We start from the raw sequence: 22,476 nt of genomic DNA on the forward strand, positions 1-22,476 counted from the left end.
TGTCTCTCTTCCTGGTCCTCCTCCTCGACGTTCAGAACTGGCCAACATTTTTAACGCCACACCTTAACATCCTCGTTTTTTATGCACAACTCCGGGTTAGTATGTTTATTTATTTATTTGCAAATATCACATTCCTTTTTCTATGTAATAACATGTTACCATACTGGAGTCCCTCATAGCACAGTTCACATTTCGAGTGCCCCCCCCCAACTGCTCATAAGAAGAGATATATGGGATCTGCAGCGTAAAACAGCATAAAGATATGAAAACAAAAACTCAACCAGCATGCGATGGAAAAACAAGAATCCGCAACAACTTAAACTGCCAAAAAGCGAACGACGCAAAAAAGGCAGCGTCCCCCTTCTGTTGAAGGGCAAGAAGCACTGCGTGATTTACAACTTCACAAGAACATGGTGGTGGGGAGAAAGCGTCCTCTAGAAAACCAACGCAGTATATGTAGGTCAGTAAGATTCAAGTATTCGGGCATGAAAGAGAACTTGCACTTCCTGAGTGGCGTCACCGCACAACAGCTTCCAGTCTGAACGGCGTGTGTGACGCAGCAGATGTGCTGGTCCATCACAGTCTGGCATCACCGCCGCTTTGGCGGCCTTTGTGTCCGCTCGCAGTTTTGGACCTCGGTGTGTGGCGGGTCAGAAGTTTTTGCTTTTCGAGAAATAAAAATCGATGCCTCTGTCCCGGTGCTGTCTGGGGGTGCGGGATGGACCTTTCTTCCCTCTGGCCGAGGGCCCCGGGACACTCTGGAAAACAAGACCAGTTAACGTTAGACCTAAATGAAAACAAACCTGCTGCAGTTCAAAGAGAGACACGTGTGTGGTCGGAGGTAGCTAGTGTAACCTACTAGTACCAGCGACTCTTTTTCACCGCTAATAAAAACAGGAAGCAAATTGGATGTAGCAGGAACAAAAACCACACACAACTCTCCCTTCCCTTTTCATCTGAACACCCACCGGCTTCTTGTTATAGTGTCTACTCCATTCGGGCGCCACGACAATGGGGGAGGGGTAGGTGTCGTCGAGGGACACCCGAGCGCACGACAGGCTGGCGCTGCTGAGGGCCCAGGGTGTGTGGATGTCCCCCCCCCTGAGACCCTGCAGCTCTGGAACCCACCGCCTCACGTAGTCCCCCTGACGCACACAGACAGACGGAGTTTACAACCAACAACGAAAAGCTGAATGGGTGTGCTCTCACACGTGACGCTTTAATCATCGGTCAGCTGTCAAACCCCACACAAAGCACAAAAAAAGGGGGGGGGGTGAAGAACCAACGCTTGTTCACACTGAGACGTACATTGCTGTCATAGTCCAGCCCTTGTTTGATCATGTTAAATTTCCTGTCTTCTCTGGGGTCGTTTCCTATACCGGCACTGTACAGCCAGTTGCCGTAGTTGCTGCAGACGTCGTAGTCGACCTGTGGAAGCAGAATGAAATGATGAGGTCGATATTTCTACAATGCAACACTGCACATCATCCTCCACTGGTCAAAATAAAGGCAAAAGGGGGGCGTCCGGGTGGCGTAGTGGTCTATACACCCTTTTACAGTTGGTAAACAGTGATCATGTGATTGCCTCTTTTGCTGCCAAATTGCGCGTGCATACTATGCGTGACGTAGGTCATAAAAGGGTCTATTCCGTTGCCTACCAACATGGGGGTCGCCGGTTCGAATCCCTGCGTTACCTCCGGCTTGGTCGGGTGTCCCTACAGACTCAATTTACCGTGTCTGCAGATGGGAAGCCGGATGTGGGTGTGTCGTGGTCGCTGCACTAGCACCTCCTCTGGTCGGTTGGGGCGCCTGTTCCGGGGGGGGGGGCGGGGGGAATAGCATGATCCTCCCACACGCTGCAACTGGGCTAGTGACTCCACATGTAATACGCCCATTTCACGCCGCGGCCATCTTGGATTTTAAAAAAAACAAGTGGTGGGAATTTAGCCACGCCCCCTTCTTACTCAATCGGAAATCAATGCAGCCGGGGCCAGCAGCAAACATGGTTTGGACTACCAACCTTTAGCACCTACTGTCATTTACCACAATATGAAAACTAAGCTGGATCTTTTCTTTTTCGAGTACTTTCTGCCTCTCCTGTGCCAGTGAGGAGAGACACACACACAGGGCTGTATTCAAACAAGCTGTTTAATCACAATAAAATAAAAAATAAGATACATTTCATTTTTATACTGTACATTCAATATTTATACATTAGATTGTCCCATCTACAATATTTTCATTCTTTGTCCTTTAACTTTAACAAAACTGTTGGTTCATTTTAAACTAAAATATGTTCGGTCAACTGTCATTCTGTTGTAGCAATAAACTGGAACTCGCTACCGACTCAAATCATCAATTGTTTACTAAACTAAGATAGTCATTGCTCATCTCAAGGTGTGGGCTAAAAAATAGGACTGTGCTGAAATGAAGGTAAGTCCAGTTAGTGAAAGGGGCATGGCTCCATCAAAAATGTGGTACTCTTTATGCGTCTTATTGACCGTTCGACGTGTATTCTCAAGCCAGCAATACTCTGTGTGTCTTGTGAGCTCATCACAGCTAAACTGCCCACTTGGGCCTAAAAATGCAGGGATGACAAGTTTTACATCTATTTCATCGAGCAGGTCTTTGATAAGGAAGCCCTTATCGGCCATGACCTCATCACCTGACTCTAAGAGGTCCAGAACACCTGACCTCTTAGTTATCGCCTTATCAGAAATACATCCTGTGTATAGATTACTTACCAGGCTAACTGACCCTGAGGGAGTGATCCCAATTAGGGATTTCAGTGTAGTGTTACTTTTATAATGGGAGTATGTCATGGTGTTCAAAACCTTCCAACTAGCTGTCTCGATGCGGATCTCTGTGCAGTCTAGTATCACTCTTGTGTTTGGGTAGAATTCCCTGAATACTGGTGGCATTAGCTCGTCTACTGCTGCTCTACCAGGCCATATTGGGAGGGTCCCTAACATAAAGAGCAAATAGTTGGCCCGCGTAATACAGTTCCTGCTGACTGTGGCCGGCGACACATTGAATCATACAGATAAATCCAGAGCAAAAAAGCCCTGCCTCACACGGCACAAGAACAGGAAAAACTGATCAATCAGCGATAAATGCTCTGCATGGAAGCCGGACACAGAAATGTGTTCTAGGTTATGGCTGTTCCTTTGCATTTCAGTCCATCGCACCATGGACTCTGCAGTAGGCTGTAAAGCTAGGAAGAGTGCTTTGAGGGTGTGGTAATCCTTAAAACCAGTATAAAACCTGATCAGATTGGGCGCACACTGGAAGCGTTCTAGACCAAAACGCTCACTTTTCAGCTTTTTATTTTCGTCCTCCAGGAAAGCGATGCGTTTCTTTACTGCGTCAAGCTGGTCTGCCACAGAAAGGGGCTTCACATCGTAGTCATGATCAGGTAGAGTCGCCCAAACCTCACTGGACACATGAGGATATGTCATACATGTGGGAAGCAATATAATTCCACACATTTTCCAATTATCAAGATGATGTGTCAGAACAGAGCTATCCTCTATTGAAAGATTAGTGAATATACACTCACTGGCCACTTTATTAGGTACACCTTGCTAGTACCGGGTTGGACCCCCTTTTGCCTTCAGAACTGCCTTAATCCTTCGGGGCATAGATTCAACAAGGTACTGGAAACATTCCTCAGAGAGTTTGGTCCATATTGACATGATAGCATCACACAGTTGCTGCAGATTTGTCGGCTGCACATCCATGATGCGAATCTCCCGGTCCGCCACATCCCAAAGGTGCTCTATTGGATTGAGATCTGGTGACTGTGGAGGCCATTTGAGTACAGTGAACTCATTGTCATGTTCAAGAAACCAGTCTGAGATGATTCGAGCTTTATGACATGGTGCGTTATCCAGCTGGAAGTAGCCATCAGAAGATGGGAACACTGTGGTCATAAAGGGATGGACATGGTCAGCAACAATACTCAGGTAGGCTGTGGCGTTGACACAATGCTCAGTTGGTACTAAGGGGCCCAAAGTGTGCCAAGAAAATATCCCCCACACCATTACACCACCACCACCACCAGCCTGAACCGTTGATACAAGGCAGGATGGATCCATGCTTTCATGTTGTTGACGCCAAATTCGGACCCTACCATCCGAATGTCGCAGCAGAAATCGAGACTCATCAGACCAGGCAACGTTTTTCCAATCTTCTATTGTCCAATTTTGGTGAGCCTGTGCGAATTGTAGCCTCAGTTTCCTGTTCTTAGCTGACAGGAGTGGCACCCGGTGTGGTCTTCTGCTACTGTAGCCAATCTGCCTCAAGGTTTGACGTGTTGTGCGTTCACAGATGCTCTTCTGCATACCTCGGTTGTAATGAGTGGTTATTTGAGTCACTGTTGCCTTTCTATCAGCTCGAACCAGTCTGGCCATTCTCCTCTGACCTCTGGCATCAACAAGGCATTTTCGCCCACAGAACTGCCGCTCACTGGATATTTTCTCTTTTTTGGACCATTCCCTGTAAACCCTAGAGATGGTTGTGCGTGAAAATCCCAGTAGATCAGCAGTTTCTGAAATACTCAGACCAGCCCGTCTGGCACCAACAACCATGCCACGTTCAAAGTCACTTAAATCACCTTTCTTCCCCATTCTGATGCTCGGTTTGAACTGCAGCAGATCGTCTTGACCATGTCTACATGCCTAAATGCATTGAGTTGCTGCCATGTGATTGGCTGATTAGAAATTTGCGTTAACGAGCAGTTGGACAGGTGTGCCTAATAAAGTGGCCGGTGAGTGTATATATGTATATACATATTATACAATGCAGTAATCTACATGTTTGAAAAATTGTATTGTACTGACAGTAACAACACACCTATCTCCCTCATGTTCTTCTTCATCTTCTTCCGCTATTAAGTCACCAATGCAACTACAAACAGGAGCAAACATTTTTCAACGTCAAACTTCTGTCTCCCTTCTAATGTTTTAGTCACAGTGAAACTGGTCACCCCAATATTATTTAACTGGCTGTACATGGTGCAATCTCTGCAGCTCAATGCATACAGTAAATAAATTCATGAAAATGTCCGGTTTTCTGTGGTAGGTTTGCGTGTTGCTGAACTGTTATATATTATATTTTTACCGATCTCAAGCAAGCCAGCTGCTTTATCAGCGACGTTAAAGGCAAGACACTGCTACGTGTCTTTGAAGTTAATGGCCTCATTCTCTCATTCCCACTTGCTGTGGAAATTAGCTTATAAGAACACAATCTGAGATAAGTACATGGTGGGATATATTCATTTTCACTTCATATAATTTATTGTTGTTTTTTTTCTGGTTGTTATGAGCTCTCCACTTCCATGGAAATACATTTGGAATATTCAAAAAAGCGAGATTCATGAGCTTGGTGTTTTACTGTGAGACAGATTGTAACCTGACATCAACCCTGTCGTTTGTATTCATAATGAACATGTATACGGGCTTACTGCGCATATTAAGTGACATTCTCCTGTTCTCGTTCAGGTCACCAGTTCTACCTGCACTAAAAAATGATGAATTAAATAAATATTTTTATTTGTATGAATTTATGTGTCATTTATCAGATCAGACCCCCGTCCCCACCCCAACCAAACCCCCACCACCGCCGCTGCCAAAATCTCACTCTGAACTCAGTTCAAAAGTTGAGAGCCCTGCAGGTGTTTGGGAAAGCGGTGAAACGTCAAGGATTTATCTCTTTCCCTTCTTTGATAGGAGTTGCAGGATGGTACACAGCAGTACGACATGTTGCTTCCAGCAGTGTTTTCAATGAAGTAAGAAGGGGGCGTGGCTAAATTCCCACCGCTTGGTTTTTTTTTAATCCAAGATGGCCACGGCGTGAAATGGGCGTATGGAGGAGGCATGTGGTAGTGTGCAGCCCTCCCCAGATCGGCAGAGGGGGTAGAGCAGCGACTGGGACGGCTCGGAAGAGTGGGGTAGTTGGCCAAGTACAATTGGGGAGAAAAGGGGGGGGGGGCTAGGTGTCGGACACAAGAAGTGTGCTTCAGAATAGGGTCCTATTATCAACACTTAATGGTGCCTTTACACCTCCTTTTACTATCCAACGCTTGTGACTGGTTCTGACACAGGTTAAAGTCCTTACCAACAGGTATTCAAACCACTCAGCTCCCATCCTCCAATCCAGGCCCAGGTCTTTGGTGAGGAAACTGGCTACATTTTGGCGCCCCCTGTTGGACATGAAGCCCGTCATGGCCAACTCTCTCATGTTGGCGTCTACGAAGGGCACCCCTGTGCGTCCCTCTGGGATCCCAAACGGCGTAAAACATTCGCTGATTATCGTGCATCTTACATTTGTGCACACATGCAATGCACCAGTCGTCATCGAGTTTGCAAACGGTGAGGACAAATTCATTCAAACCTTTCCATGCGTCGAAGAGCTTCCGGTCCTTTTTCCACGGAACAGATTTGTCTTGAAGCCCTAAAGGAGAAATCGGCTGGGATGAGTTTGGAGTTTGTTTGTTTTATTTATTTATTTATTTTTGGATTTTGAGATACTTTATTAATCCCCGTGGAGAAATTATGCTCTGCATTAACCCATCCTAGCTATGTAGCTAGGAGCAGTGGGCAGCCGCCGTGCAGAGCCCATGGGGACCAACTCCAGCTCGTCTTGCCCTGCCTCGGTCAGGGGCACAGACAGGGGTATTAACCCTAACATGCACCCAGAGAAAACCCACTGCAGACACGGGGAGAACATGCAAACGCCACACAGAGGACGACCTGGGATGACCTCCAAGGTTGGACAACCCCGGTGTTCAAACCCCGGACCTTCTTGCTGTGAGGAGACAGCACTAACTTCCGCGCCACCATGCCGCCTTTAACTGTTGTTTACAGGGAAGGTGACCTAAAACTCTCCAGTCTTTACCTCTGATGTGGAACAGTCTGTCTCCATACTTGGCACCCACAAACTTGAAATAATCTCTCCAGAGTAGTTCAAAAATGACCCTGTTGGAGAGTGTTGGGGATTTTTAGAAAATAAAGAACTTTTCACACCAATACATAGTATCACAGAATGGTTGAAGGGGGGCGGGGGTCTGGGGGTCTTTCTTTCTCCGAATCAATCTCATGCTTGTTTCTATTGCATGTTATTTGTATTGTGCTTTGTTTTTGTGGCAGCATAATTCTGAATACCGTATAATGCTTTACATACTGTGATTGCTGTTTTTTTTTTAATATGTGGCAACCCTGTCAAAAAATTCAAATTCTCTTTATGTAACAGGAATCATTTAAATGCGCAAAATTGAATTTTGCTATTGTTGTAAATTTCCACTTTGTTCTGTGATTTACATTTATTTTCACACATTATTTACTGGCTGCAAAGAACCAGCCGCAGAGAAGATGCCTTGCCCAAGGATGCAATGGGGGGGGGGGCGTTTCGTGGCAATCACAGACATCTCAGCATTTCAGTGCATGTGCTCTGATGGCTGAACTCACCAACATGTGCTCTGATTGGCTGAACTCACCAATGTGTGCTCTGATGGGCTAAACTCACCCGTATGCGCTCTAATTGGCTGAACTCACCAGTATGTGCTCTGATTGGCTGTCCGCTCGCTCTCGTACTTCCTGATCTGGTGGTAGATAAACCTGGGGGAAATGCAACCCAATGCCAGCCTGCAGAGGGCCAACACAAAAAAACATTATCCGGAGAAATCATGAGTCAGCTAGAACATGAGGCCGCCGGAAGGATACAGAAACTAAAAGCATTGAAAGAAACGAAGCAAGGCCACTCACCAGGGTGCAAATTTTGTTGAATAGTCTGCACCAATCAGGCCATTACGGGTCTCCTTATAAGCAGCGACAGCATCCTGAGCAAAGACAAAAACAAGCCGGCTCGTGTGTGACAAGGCTCTTAAGTCAGCTACGCTGCAACATGCAAGGTTTCTGTGCTGGCTAGCGACAAATTGCAGGCAATTTCACCCTTGCGTAATTTCCAAATTAGAATTCACCGTGGAGGGAAAAACATGTGACACAGAGGTGTGTGACTCACCGTGTCCCAGAAATAGTGTTTGAGTCTGGCCAGAGCCTGGCTCTCCCCACCGCTGCAGGGGAAGGCAGAGCGGGGATCAATCGCGGGCTCTGTCAGCACAGGACAGATAAAACATTTCAGCGCCAGACTAATTTAAACGTGTCCCCTGATGCACGTTAGGATAATATGTGGACTCGAGCCATTTCAGGAAATAAAGCCAGTTGATTAGCCCGACTGCACCTGGGAGAAAAATTGTGCTGAGCAGTTTGTATTTCCCTACGAAGTGATGAAAAGTGGTGCTGGTTGGTGTATGTTGTGGATTTACTGAAACAGGGACGACAAAAAAGGAGTAATTTAGCTTTTATCCTCGCCAGCGGCACATAAATGCATCAAAATCAATCAGATGGCAGAGGAGAATAAACGTTGGGGAATTTGTTTTCATGCCGTTGGCACAGCAGCTGGCAGGGCTTCGCGGTGCAGACTGACACTTGGTACCAGGCCAGCAGCAGCTCACAGCATGTGACATGACAGAGCATGTGATATGACAGAGCATGTGACATGACAGAGCATGTGATATGACAGCGCATGTGATATGATAGAGCATGTGACATGACAGCGCATGTGACATGACAGAGCATGTGATATGACAGAGCATGTGACATGACAGAGCATGTGATATGATAGAGCATGTGATATGACAGAGCATGTGATATCACAGAGCGTGTGACATGACAGCGTGAGATATTACAGAGCGTGTGACATGACAGCGTGTGATATGACAGCGTGTAATATGACAGAGCATGTGATATGACAGCATGTGATATGACAAAACTACACGAGTACAGGAATACGACACCAAAAATACTTGTTAGCGAGCATTTACAGGCATTCTGGACATTTTAAATTAGGTTCTATTGCCCTTTATCAAGATGCCGACTTTTCCATCGATAATCAACATAACTTTGTGGCAATATTTAGGAAGCTTCTTTTTTATTATTTCGGTGTTTCCATCTCTAGATAATTCACTTCTTCAGAAGTCACATGACCTGATGGAAGTGCAGCTCTACATCTTTAAGAGATTTGCGTCTTCACCTGTCTGCTCCAGGTCCTCCATGGTAGGGATGGGCCCTTCCTCCAGGCCCGGGGGAAGCCGGCCGAGTCGGTCTGGGCTGGGGAACAGAGGCCTCACCCTGCCCTGGGTCTCCACCGCCTTCCTGAACTGGGTGTACACGTCAGGCAGCCTACCAAACCAGGAAGGGAAGTTGTAAGATCGACCCAAGTCAGACCTCTAGCACTAAACACGTCTCTCACTGGATATCCATCACACAGCCCACCCTGCTTCCCCTCCCACCAACCCATAAACCACCCTGCTTCCCCTCTCACCAACCCCTAAACGAACCTGCTTCCCCTCCCACCAACCCCTACACGAACCTGCTTCCCCTCCCACCAACCCCTAAACGAACCTGCTTCCCCTCCCACCAACCCTTAAACCACCCTGCTTCCCCTCTCACCAACCCTTAAACCACCCTGCTTCCCCTCTCACCAACCCCTAAACGAACCTGCTTCCCCTCCCACCAACCCTTAAACCACCCTGCTTCCCCTCCCACCAACCCTTAAACCACCCTGCTTCCCCTCCCACCAACCCTTAAACCACCCTGCGTCCCCTCCCACCAACCCCTAAACCACCCTGCTTCCCCTCCCACCAACCCCTAAACCACCCTGCTTCCCCTCCCACCAACCCCTAAACCACCCTGCTTCCCCTCCCACCAACCCTTAAACCACCCTGCTTCCCCTCCCACCAACTCCTAAACCACCCTGCTTCCCCTCCCAACCCCTAAACCACCCTGCTTCCCCTCTCACCAACCCTTAAACCACCCTGCTTCCCCTCCCACCAACTCCTAAACCACCCTGCTTCCCCTCCCAACCCCTAAACCACCCTGCTTCCCCTCTCACCAACCCTTAAACCACCCTGCTTCCCCTCCCAACCCCTAAACCACCCTGCTTCCCCTCTCACCAACCCTTAAACCACCCTGCTTCCCCTCCCAACCCCTAAACGAACCTGCTTCCCCTCCCACCAACCCTTAAACCACCCTGCTTCCCCTCCCACCAACCCTTAAACCACCCTGCTTCCCCTCCCACCAACCCTTAAACCACCCTGCTTCCCCTCCCACCAACCCTTAAACCACCCTGCGTCCCCTCCCACCAACCCCTAAACCACCCTGCTTCCCCTCCCACCAACCCCTAAACCACCCTGCTTCCCCTCTCACCAACCCTTAAACCACCCTGCTTCCCCTCCCAACCCCTAAACCACCCTGCTTCCCCTCTCACCAACCCTTAAACCACCCTGCTTCCCCTCCCAACCCCTAAACCACCCTGCTTCCCCTCTCACCAACCCTTAAACCACCCTGCGTCCCCTCCCACCAACCCCTAAACCACCCTGCTTCCCCTCTCACCAACCCCTAAACCACCCTGCTTCCCCTCCCACCAACCCTTAAACCACCCTGCGTCCCCTCCCACCAACCCCTAAACCACCCTGCGTCCCCTCCCACCAACCCCTAAACCACCCTGCTTCCCCTCCCACCAACCCCTAAACCACCCTGCTTCCCCTCTCACCAACCCTTAAACCACCCTGCTTCCCCTCCCAACCCCTAAACCACCCTGCTTCCCCTCTCACCAACCCTTAAACCACCCTGCTTCCCCTCCCACCAACCCCTAAACTACCCTGCTTCCCCTCTCACCAACCCTTAAACCACCCTGCGTCCCCTCCCACCAACCCCTAAACCAACACCCAAAACGCGCGGCCGGCATAAAACAGATGCTATGCGGGGGCGGGGTGTACTTGACAGCCTTGTCTCCAGCAAGCGTGCCCTGCCGGTCACCTGGATGTGTGCTGGAAGGGCAGATCGTCCCTGTGGTACAGTGTGGAGCCCCAGCAGGTGTGAACTTTCACCTTCATCTCGGCGCAGACGTTTTTCAGCCCTGCCTCCACTGCCCGCTCCTCCGACGCCACCTGAAATATCGGGAAGATAACAAAGTAAAAAGAAAAGAGGAATTCGATTTGGATGGAGAGTGAAGACGGCATGACGAAGATGTGTGGGAAGATGGCGTGGTGAAGATGTGCGGGAAGGGAAAGAGTGTATTTAAATAACCTCTTCATGGAAGGCCACGGCACTGACGGAGCCGAGTCGTTTGATGAGGTCGCCGACCACGTCCTCCGGCTTACCCCGTCTGACCAGAAGAGTGCTGTGTGACAAACACACGCACGCACACACACACACACACGCACACGCACACACACATACACAAGGAAAGTAGCCCCTTTTAACACCATGCCAGGCAAGCTGCATCCTGGGTAGGGGGAGCGCTACTTCCCCCTCACTGACCAGACTGAACTGTGGGAACAGTCAGTGTCGCAGCTTTGTTAATGTAAATATGGCCTGCACACGGCCAGGTGTGTCCTGACCCCGTGTTCTTTCGGCTGTATCAATTCAATCTTGGAAAGCCAAAAAAGCTGACGCGTTACAACCGCACAACCAGTAAGTCGCAATACTAACACAAAGATGGCGCTGGAAGCACACAGCAAAGCTGCACAAAGAGCATTATTTATCGTCTATTTCAGGGCGGCACGGTGGTGCGGCACGGTGGTGCAGCGGATAGCGCGGTCGCCTCACAGCAAGGAGGTCGGCCCTGTGTGATGGCCTGGCGGCCTGTCCAGGGTGTCTCCCCACTTGCCGCCCAGTGACTGCTGGGATAGGCTCCAGTATCCCCGCGACCCTAAGAGCAGGATAAGCAGTTTGGATAATGGATGGATGGATAGTCTATTTCTACTTTCCTACCTAGGGTACTTTAGTGTTTCCAGTGTGCTCATGACTTGACTTTAGCTGTGGGGAAAAAGGGCACCGCGCTGCCCACCAAAGGCCCTTTACAATACTAGTTGTTGAAATATATTTGAAACCAGTGGCGGCTGGCCAGTACAGGGTGCTGGTGTGCCGCCCCCTTCAAACACCAAGAGATGAAACCTACTTAAACATGTTAAATATAATTTAGTTGTATAATGAAGATAATTCTGAAATAGAATTATTTTCAGTCTGTGAATGCCTGTCAGCAGCCATTAAATATGGTTCCAAATGGTATTTGGTTGATTTCTGTCTGAATACATGTACTTCCTGGGTGAGGGGCGCCGGCCCAACGATACCTTATGTAAGCCCTCAAACTTGTGGCGAGCAGGTGACCTGAAGTTGCTGTCTGATTGGTTTCTTCATATTTTCCATGGGGGCGCAGTTCTGTGCGCCCCAGACACTCCCACTTTTATTGGCAGCGAATTGGTATCGTTTTAATGTTTTTTGATCTAATATGATTGGACAATTTTCGTGGCTGTCAATCATGTTCACACCCACCACGACACCTCCTCTCGACTGTCAATCATCCACCGTCTACGAACCCTGATAAAATCTATAGGCTACATTGTCCTTCTTAATAACTCTGACTGTGTGGACATTAAAGCAGCCGTCAGGTGTGCTGCGCCAAGGTAAATTGCGACCCCCCCCCCAAACATTTGTAGCACCAGTCGTCACTGCCCATTGCACCAGTGTGCAGCACTGCTTACCTGCCCTTTGTGAGCAGCATGTCCCTGAGGTCCTTCACGCTTTCCAGAAGGAACTGCAGGCGGAAGGGGCCGGTCTTCGGCAGATTGTAGTTGGTTGTTCCCAAGTAATGTCTGGGATCAAAACAGTAGAGTGGGACGATATATTCTGCATTCCTCTGAGCCCAGTGGAACACCTATCATATATACACACAATATAAAACCGCACTCAATATCCATGACACTGCACCCAACACACGGAACCTTTAATAGACTCTGCATAACTGTAGCCCATCGACTTCCGGTTTCTACTGCAGCGGTCCTACCAGCAAACGGGTGGAAAGCTTCAAGTTGTACATATCAAGTTACGTCCACAATTGTGAGGATGAGGATACTTATTTTCATAATAAACATGTCAAGTTACGTCCACAATTATGTGGATGAGTAACTTGATGTATAACTCGAAACTTTTCACCCGTTTGCTGGTAGGTGCAGGTGAAAGTTTGTCGACAGTTCTGTGCATGTCGTTGACATTTATCCATGGTAAATCTTGCAAGCACCGCGAAAAATATGCCATTGTCAATAGCACACACCAACAAACAAGGAAACTGGTATGACCGCTGCAGTGGAAACCGGAAGTCAGTTAACTAGTTATGCACAGAGCCGTATCTGGAACTACAAATATGGCGGCTCAACGCGTAATTCCGCAGTGATAAACAAACATACTGCACAAAATAACCTCAATCTAATATTAGTACTATTTACAATACAAACGCGGGGTTGCAGTCACGTGTATTACTGGACGGTTCATTCAGTGGTTGACCTCAACATGAAAAACGTATATCGGCGATAATTTGTCATTTTGATGAGAACGTTAAAGTAGCAGTCATGGAAACACGCTGTCGGTGAGCTCTGCACTATGTGTAGCTGTGACTGTAGTAACTTTGATTTTACAGCAGGTTTTACATCCACAGAAGAGCAGGAGCTCACTTCTGAACACGGTGAAGGTTTTCGCCTTACCTCGTTGTCGTGGAGGCGCAGGTCATTTCTCAGCAGACATATAACCGTGCGTGCAGTCGACATATTGATCTGATTATTCAAATGCGGGGTATATAACTTAAAAACAACTAAATACAAGTCAGGTCACTAGATGATCTGTACATGTGATGTTTATCCAGCGAGCGCAGACTCCTCTTCTGCGCACGCCGGTCGGCCGCTGTTACAAAACGCAGGATTTCATAAGGCTTCCCCCGCCCACCCCCAGACACGGGTCAAAGCCCCCGGGATGGAAACCGCTGTCGTAACTGTTGGCTTTATAGTTGTTTATTGTATTGCTTATTATTGTGCGTTATAATTTATGTTGCTGTTGTTGTTGTTGTTGTTGTTGTTGTTTTAAATCGGGTGCTGGGTTCACTTTGATGCGCTTTGGCATGATGGTAGAGAACACGTGGTAATTAGACCACAAACAAAAAAAAGAAAAGAAAGAAAAAGCAAACAAACCTCGGGCAGACGCTATGTAAAGCGTCAAATGCCGCAAATTCAAACGGCCACGGGGCCATTATGCGGGCCATTTGTGCCATAATCAGTTGAGCAGTTTATTAATCAGTTGACAAGGCAATCGTCAATTAATGAATCGCTTTAGAAAAGTGCAAATCACTGGATCAATAGATGGAACAATAGTTAAATGAATCAACAATTTGTTAATTCCAGAATCAACTGATAAATTAAAAACAAAAATAAATGCATTGGGAAACGAATATTGAATTAACTGATGAATAAACATGATAATAAAATTGAAAACAAATCTTTCAATAATAACACTGCAAAGTGATTGATAATTACATTCCTCACTGATTTTTCTGCTGCCACGCCCCAACCCCCGGTTTTCCCCCTTTGCCAGGAGGCGGGACCAAAACTGCTGTCAATCATTTCCGAGACTTTACAGAAGCTGTTGTTTAGTGATGGGCAAAGCAGTTTTTTTCAGTGCACTGAATCATTAGAATCAGTTCATTAAAAGTACTCGTTCGAAAGATTCGTTCACCGACTCATTCAGTGCTTGACCGGAGCGCCGACTCCATAGTCCGTCCATCCATCCGAACCGCTTATCCTGCTTTCAGGGTCGCAGGGATGCTGGAGCCTATCCCAGCAGTCATTGGGCGGCAGGCGGGGGAGACACCCTGGACAGGCCGCCAGGCCATCACACTGAAACACGGCTGAACGCCCAGTTCAGCTCGCTAACTAGTGAACTGAGAACGGTTGTTTGTGAAGGATAAGCCAGTGAGCTGATAATTTAGTTAGATAACGTTACCGTTTGCATACTGAACGCTGCTATAACAAAGTGCAATCCTATTATGTACACCACATATATTTTCGCAACACCTAACTATTAAAAAAATATTTGGTACTCCATCATCATCGGCGGTCAGTTGAAGCGAGTAAGACTGTCCTCTCTGTTGGGTTGTCTACTTGTGGGTCTTCAGATGGCTGTAGAGGCCGATCCGCAGTCCACATACTTTGGTACAGTGTGGACAGGGTAAAGTGGTGGTGGTGGTGGTTGGGCCTTTTTCTCTCTCTCCTTGCGATGCTGTCGCTTTTTCTCTGTGGCAAAGTGGAATTCTATTTCATGACGTGCAGCTCCTTCCTGCACGGATTTCTTCCAGGAGTGTCTACCCAGTGCAATGTGCTCCCAGTTGCTCGATGTGATGTTGAATTTCTTCAGACTGGTCTTGATATTGTCCTTGAAACATTTATTTTGCCTGCCGGGAGCTCGCTGACAGGATCTGTTTGGGGAGATGTGTGTTGTACATGCAGATGACATGGCTGGTCCATTGGAGTTGGTGCTGAATTATTGTGGTGGTTGATGCTAGTCATGATGGCTTCTTCCACAATGCTGATGTTGGTGCGATTCCAGCTGATCCTCAGGATTTTGTAAGCATCTTTGGTTGTATTTTTCCAGGGCTCTCAGGTGCCTCCTGTGGGTCGTTCATGACTCTGCTCCATACAGCAGGGTAGGGAGAACAACAGCTCTGTAGACGAGAAGTTTTGTTTGGGCCTTTAGGTCTCGGTCTTCAAAGACTCTTTTCCTGAGTCTGGCGTAAGCGCCACTGGCACAGTTCAAGCGATGGCTGACCTCAGAGTCGATTTTGAACAGCTTTTGAGGAGAGAAGGTAGGGAAAGTGATAAATGTTTTCCATAATTTTGTTATCCACTTTTATGGTGGACTGGGTAGATGGATAGTTGGGTGGAGGTTGATACAAGACCTGGGTCTTTTTGAAGTGTAATGTTAGACCCAGGGCTCTGTATGCCTTGGCAAATGTCTTGATAGGATCTGCTTCTTTTGAACCCTCCTCTTCCTCTTGAGCTTGATGGACATCATGGAGCAGATGAGGCAACGTTCTGTCCAGCAGTCATCTACATCGATAATGGCCCTCATTATGTTCACATCATGGTGGTCCCTGGTTCATACAATGACATAGTCAAGCAGATGCCATGGTTTGGAGTAGGGTGTCTCCAAGATGCCTTTCTTTCCTATAGTGTCCTTCCAGAGGTGTTGATCCCGGTCGACCCTGGCATTGAAGTCTCCTGGGAGAATAATGTTATCCTCTTTGGGGATTCTTGACAGTGTCTCGTCCAAGCAGGCATAGAAGGTCTCTTTTACTTCCTCTTCGGAGTCTTAAGTAGGTGCATAGGCACTCACAACTGTTGCCATCTAGTTGTTGGCAAGCACCAGATGGATGGTCATGAGATGCTCATTGATCCCCACAGGAAGTTCAAACAGGTGGCTGATGATCTGGTTCCTGATGGCAAATCCAACGCCATGGATCCCGGGCTTATCAGCAGCTTTTAATTTCCAGAAGAAAGGGTAGCCACCCTTCTCCTCCTTCAGTTGTCCATCCACCCGTTGGGTTTCAGAAAGGGCAGCTATGTCAATCCGGCATCTCTTCAATTCTCTAGTGATGATTGCAGTTCTCCTCTCCAACTTGTCACTGGTTGTTGCACTATCCATCAGTGTGCACACAATCCAGGCTCCAAAGTTCATGTTTCTATGTTTCTGACCACATGTGGTGATCCTTCTGGATGCAGTAATCCAGTCAGGAGGTTTATTTTTAGGGCACCTTTTCTAGCCCTTTTCTCAGGTGGGGTGAGCAGAGTGGATCCTATAGGGGGCTGCTCAGTTGTGGGTGCAGCTACCGAAGGGCTCTTTCTACCTCATTCCAAGAGCCCAGCGACTGAATCTAGCACCCACTGGCTCATGTGCCGGCTCATGACTAGGGGTTTCCAGATCTCACAATCCTGCCCCCGTTGCTACTTGCCGGTCACCATAGGACTTAATCTGGGATAATAATAATAATAAGAAGAAGAATTACACATATATAGCACTTTTCTAGACACCCAAAGTGCTTCACATTTGAAGAGGGTAACTCGCTTCAACTACCCCCAATGTATAGCACCCACCTGGGTGATGCACGGTGGCCATTTTGCGCCAGAACGCTCACCACACATCAGCTTGAGGTGGAGAGGGAGGAAACATTGAACCAGTTACATGGGGGGATGATTAGGTGGCCAGGTGGAGAGAGCCAGGTTGGGAATTTTGCCAGGACACCGGGGAACCCCCTACTCTTTGTAATAAGTGCCATGGGATCTTTAATGACCATAGTGAGTCAGGACCTCGGTTTAACGTCTCACCTGAAGGACGGCACCTCCTACAGCACAGTGTCCCTGTCACTGCACTGGGGCATTGGGATTTGATATTTGTTGTTTTTATTAGGACCAGGGGGAAGACTGCCCCCTACTGGCCCAGCAACACCACTTCCGGCAGCAACTCAGTTTTCCCAGGAGGTCTTCCATCCAAGTACTAGCCAAGCTTTTCTTCTGTCATTTGGCAGAGCCAGGGTACATGTTGGTATGGCTGCCGGCAAGTACCCTTTCCTTTTTCCAGTCATATAAACAATGGCTCCTGGATTGCCTTTTTCCATCTGCAAAACTTCTCCAGACTATGCCCTGCTTTAACACAACACTCCACAGAAGTCTTAGTCAATGCTTTGGTCATGTCCCTGTTGACTTTGTTCTATGGATCTTTTATTGAGTCGGTTATTACTTTTTCTTTTATCGGCTGGTATGCCTCTCTCAACCTTAAGAAAAATGCACTAACAAAGGTGATCTAGGTCTGCAGTAGCATAACAGGTACCCAACAGAAAAGTCTGTCTGATTTATACAACAAACAGATGTTAAGGAAAGCAGAACCCATCCTATCTGACAGCACCCACCCCCTGCACCTAGAGTTTCAGACCTTGCTTTCCGGTTTCCTCTTCAAATACTCTGTACTCAAAACCAATAGATACAAACACTCCTTCATTCCCTCAGCCATTTCACTGCTAAACTCCAACAGTAAGAGGTAATACCAGCTACCCCTTGATAAACACTGTTAACACTGTTTACTGTTGCATTGTTGTTTTTTTGTTGGCTTTGGTCTCCTCACTACATGTTGTATTTATTTCCCTTATGCATTTTGTGGAGTGTTTGTGTGTTTGAATGTTGCCGCTGCTACACAGCAATTGCCCCTCTGGGGACAAATAAAAACCTGCTTTGACTTTGACTTTGATGTCACACATTGACTACTCTACTGCGATCCTGGCAGGCTTCTCCAACCAACTATTCACCGACTTCAACTCATCCAGAATTCTGCAGCATGGATTATTACATATTCAAAGTCCACTGAACATGTCTCTCCCCTGCTGATTCAATTACACTGGCTTCCTGTGTCACACCGGATTAACTTTAGAATGTCATTATTAACATTCAAATATCTTCATAATCTATCCCCTGCTTAACTCACAGACCTCCTTCAGACTCACACTCAATCTCGCTCCCTGCGGTCTTCACCAACAGGTCTATTGGTACTACCAGCCATCAACCTCAACACAATGGGTGCCAGGGCTTTCTCCTATGCTGCACCCACACTGTGGAACTCCAGTCCCCATCACATTCGCTTACTGGATTCCATTACAGAGCTCAAAGCTGCTCTTAAACCTCACCTTTTTAAACTAGCATACTCATTTTGACATCATTATCAGCATCAGATTCATCTCCTTTTTTTTCTTTTTTTTTACTCCTGTTGTATAGTCTATTGCTTATTGTATGTTTTATTGTTGATTGCACTAATGTTTTTTACTGTTTTGTTTTATTGTATTTGATGGAAGGTTAAGGTTCACGGAAGGCACCTTTAAATAAAAAAAGTTTATTATATGGTGGAGAACGGAACTCTGCAGGGTAGTGTATGTTGTCCGTTGTTATTCAACATAATGATCAGTGACATCTCTCAGGTTGAACAAAGAAGAGGAAAGTCTTTGTATGCAGATGATGGGGCGCTGTGGATAAGAGGCCACAATGTATCTTATGTCAATAAGAAAATGCAAGATGCAATAGTTGAAGTGGGGAAATGGGCAAGTAAATGGGGATTTAAATTATCTGTAGCAAAAACACAAATAATTTGTTTCTCAAAATGGCATAAAATCGCACCCATCACCTTAAAATTGTATGAACAACCTGTTGAGCAAGTGAGAGCTTAGATTTCTTGGGGTTTGGTTTGACGAAAAGATCACATGGAATGTTCATTTGGATAAAGTTAAGAACAAATGTAAAAAAGTCCACAATATACTTTGTTGTTTGTCAGGACAGAAGTGGGAAGCATGTAGAGCATTTCTACGAACACTATAACTGGGCACTCATATGAGCTCTGTGTTCAACTATGGGTGTATAGCTTATATGTCAGCAGCAGAATCACACCTCAAGAAGTTAGATGTATTACAAGCTCAGGGCCTGAGAATCTGTAGTGGATCATTCAGAACATCTCCAGTATCAGCAATGCAGGTGGAAATGGGAGAAATGAAGACGACAAAAGGATCGTTTCAGGAAGTGATTCAGTTCATTCACCCAAAAAATTAGTTTGCGAACAACAAAACACTACTGTCATTGGTCAAAACAAGTAGTGGCCACTGCTTAAACCAGGTGGTAACGGCCAAATACAAAAAAAACCCAAAAAAAACCCCAAATATGTCTGACTTGTCTCTTGACTAAAAAGTCAAAAGGGGTCTAGACCGGTTGTCAGTTCTGAGCCATCTTGCTTTAATGCTATGGAAAGAAACCCAGTAAATGGCAAGTTACCTAATTTGCTCGCTAACAGCAGCTACCTCAAAGTACCTTATTTTGATGCCTGTTCACCTTCAAATATTCAATCTCTCTGCTATAAACTGGTTTGCATTTCAAACCCTTTGCATTCTTAGCTAGCTATCCATCCATCCATCCATTATCCAAACCGCTTATCCTGCCCTGTGATGGCCTGGTGGCCTGTCCAGGGCGTCTCCCCACCTGCAGCCCAGTGACTGCTGGGATAGGCTCCAGCATCTCACAACCCCTTAGCTAGCTAATGTTATTTTATTTGTCACATAATCTGCCATCTCATTTACCTCATAGTCAGCTAGCTAATGTTAGGGGCGGGGGCTGCACAGAAGTCATACAATCATCTATGAGTCTGAATACTCATACCAAAGTTGTTCAGTAAAGTATTTGGATTACTATGATAGCTTATTACAGCACATACCACATGGCCACATGGTTGCAACCATTGCTGGTTCAAATCTAGCCAGCGACCTTTATGGCGGGACGGTGGCCCAGTGATTAGTGCTGTTGCCTCACAGCAAGAATGTCCTGGGTTCGAACCCCAGGCCATCTCAGGTCCTTTCTGCGTGGAGTTTGCATGTTCTCCCCGCATCTGTATGGGTTTCCTCCAGGTGCGCCAGTTTCCTCCCGCCATCAAAAAGACATGCATGTTGGGGTTAATACTCCTGCTTGTGCCCCTGAGCAAGGCAATGGAAAGAAGAACCGGGGTATGGCCTCCAGGCGCTGCAGCTGCCCACTGCTCCTATACAATAGGATGGGTTAAATGCAGAGAACACATTTCATAGCAACCTGTACAATGACAAAAGAAAGTGGTTTCATAAATGAAATATACAAAAATTGAATAATCTGGTTGCATATGTGTGCACACCCCTAAAATAATACTTTGTCTAAGCACCTTTTGATTTTATTACAGCACTTATTACAGCTTGGCACAGCTTGACTTGGCAATATTTCCCCACTCTTCCTTGTAAAAACGTTCTAGATCCGTCAAATTGCAAGGGCGTCTCCTGTGCATGGCCGTCTTCAGGTCACCCCGCAGATTTTCAGTTGGATTCAGATCTAAACTCTGGCCTGATCATTCAAAAACGTTGATCTGCCTTTGGAGAAGCCATTTTTTGTTGATTTGGATGTATGTTTTGAGCCATCATGCTGAAAAGTGAAATTCCTCTTCATCTTTTTAGCAAATGCCTGAAGGTTTTGGGTTTTGCAGCAAAATCGACTGGTTATGTGGAGCTATTAATATTCCCTCCACCTTGAGTAAAGCCCCAGTTCCAGCTGAAGAAAAGCAGCCCCAAAACATGATGCTGCCACCACCATGCTTCACCGTGGGTGTGGGGTTACTTTGGTGATGTGTTGTGGTGTTTTTGGGCCAAACATACCTTTTGGATTTAGAGCCAAAAAATTCCGCCCCGATCTCATCAGACCATCATTTGTTTTTTTCCTACATGGTTTTGGGAGACTGGCTGTATTTTTTTTACAAACATTTTCCAGGCTTGGATAAGGTTTCCCACTCTACCTCATAGCCCAGACAAATGAAGAATACGGGAGATTGTTGTCTCATGTAGGGAACCAGTACTTGCCAGAAATTCCTGCAGCTCCTTTAATGTTGCCGTAGGCCTCTTGGCAGCCTCCCTGGCCAGTTTTCTATCAAATTTGGAGGGACGTCCTGTTCTACGTAATGTCACTGTTGTGCCATATTTTTCCACTTGTCTTCAATGTGTTCCATGGTCTATCTAATGCCTTGGAAATTCTTTTGTACCCCTGTCCTGATCGATACCTTTCAACCAGGAGATCCTGTCCTTGCTTTGTAAGCTCTCAGTGGACCGTGGCTTTTTCAGCTGGATGCAACCAAGAAGATGTCAGGAAAATCCTACAGCAACAGCTGAACCTTCTCCGGTTCAGCTACTACTTAACATGAGTTTGAATGTGATTGGTTAATTCTGAACACAGCACACCCCCAATTTTAAAAGGGTGTGCACACTTATGTAACCAAGTTATTATACGTTTTATATTTTTCTTTTCTTTTTTCCCTTAAAATGTTTCTGATTGTATTTCACTTTATTTTTATAGGTTGTAATTTCACATTAAGGGTGGAAAAAGTTCTGGCATATTTATCTTGGTTTCATCTTTTACATCACAAAACCTACAATTTTAACAGGGGTGTGTTGACTTTTTATATGGGCACTTTAATTTTACTCAAATTGCTCATCAGTTTTCTGTACCGCAATAAATCAAGAGGCAATTTACCTTCAATTTGTGTTTGTGTCGGTATTTTTGTGTGTGTTGTAAAGGGACAAGTACTATTTTCTTGAGTTTTCAACTTGCGGAAAACTCAGTCTCCCGTCAAATAGGATGTTTGATTCAAAAATAAACAAAAACAGGGTCCGCGGTGGCGTAGCGGTCTAAGCATCGGCTTGGTGTCGATGCAGTTGCCCACTGGGGACTGGGGTTCGCGCCCCGGTCTCGTCAGATCCGACTATGGCCGGACTTGATGAAGCAGCAATCATTGGCAACGCTGTCTTCGGGAGGGGGGCGGAGTCGGTTTGTGTTCGTCATGTGAATGCGTCTCTGTGTGTGTCGGAAAAACAGTGGTTCGGCTTGGATTCGCCTTGTCACGAAAGTGGGGAGGCGCTTTCCTTCGAGACTGCTGGCCGGAGAGATGCAGTTGGCGAACGCATGCAATACGAGGGTGGGTGTTTGAATTAAAATAGGGATCA

General features: G+C 46.7%; 1 protein-coding gene across 1 annotated transcript; it reads right to left on the bottom strand.

Moving 5' to 3' along the window:
• Positions 1-46: 46 nt before the first annotated feature.
• On the bottom strand, positions 47-13,751 carry cry-dash (cryptochrome DASH). Its single transcript, XM_056299820.1, has 14 exons — positions 13,601-13,751; positions 12,605-12,777; positions 11,148-11,241; positions 10,878-11,008; positions 9,091-9,239; positions 8,020-8,108; positions 7,764-7,837; positions 7,554-7,643; positions 6,898-6,977; positions 6,394-6,453; positions 6,118-6,275; positions 1,309-1,428; positions 969-1,145; positions 47-758 (listed from the first exon to the last, which is right to left on the bottom strand). The coding sequence occupies exons 1-14, from the start codon at positions 13,661-13,663 to the stop codon at positions 651-653; spliced, it is 1,566 nt and encodes a 521-aa protein (XP_056155795.1). The 5' UTR covers positions 13,664-13,751; the 3' UTR covers positions 47-650.
• Between the last annotated feature and the right edge of the window lie 8,725 nt (positions 13,752-22,476).

Source organism: Lampris incognitus, chromosome 19 (genome assembly GCF_029633865.1).
Source record: "Lampris incognitus isolate fLamInc1 chromosome 19, fLamInc1.hap2, whole genome shotgun sequence".
NCBI lineage: Eukaryota > Metazoa > Chordata > Actinopteri > Lampriformes > Lampridae > Lampris > Lampris incognitus.

What these genes read in the sequence shown, in the direction of transcription:
- cry-dash (XM_056299820.1), bottom strand. Translation starts at nt 13,663, where the DNA reads ATGTCGACTGCACGCACGGTTATATGTCTGCTGAGAAATGACCTGCGC. An exon ending in CCGTGGCCTTCCATGAAGAG is followed by an intron (nt 11,009 to 11,147) that starts GTTATTTAAATA and finishes CCGATATTTCAG; the next exon opens with GTGGCGTCGGAGGAGCGGGC. An exon ending in AACACTATTTCTGGGACACG is followed by an intron (nt 7,838 to 8,019) that starts GTGAGTCACACA and finishes GTCTTTGCTCAG; the next exon opens with GATGCTGTCGCTGCTTATAA.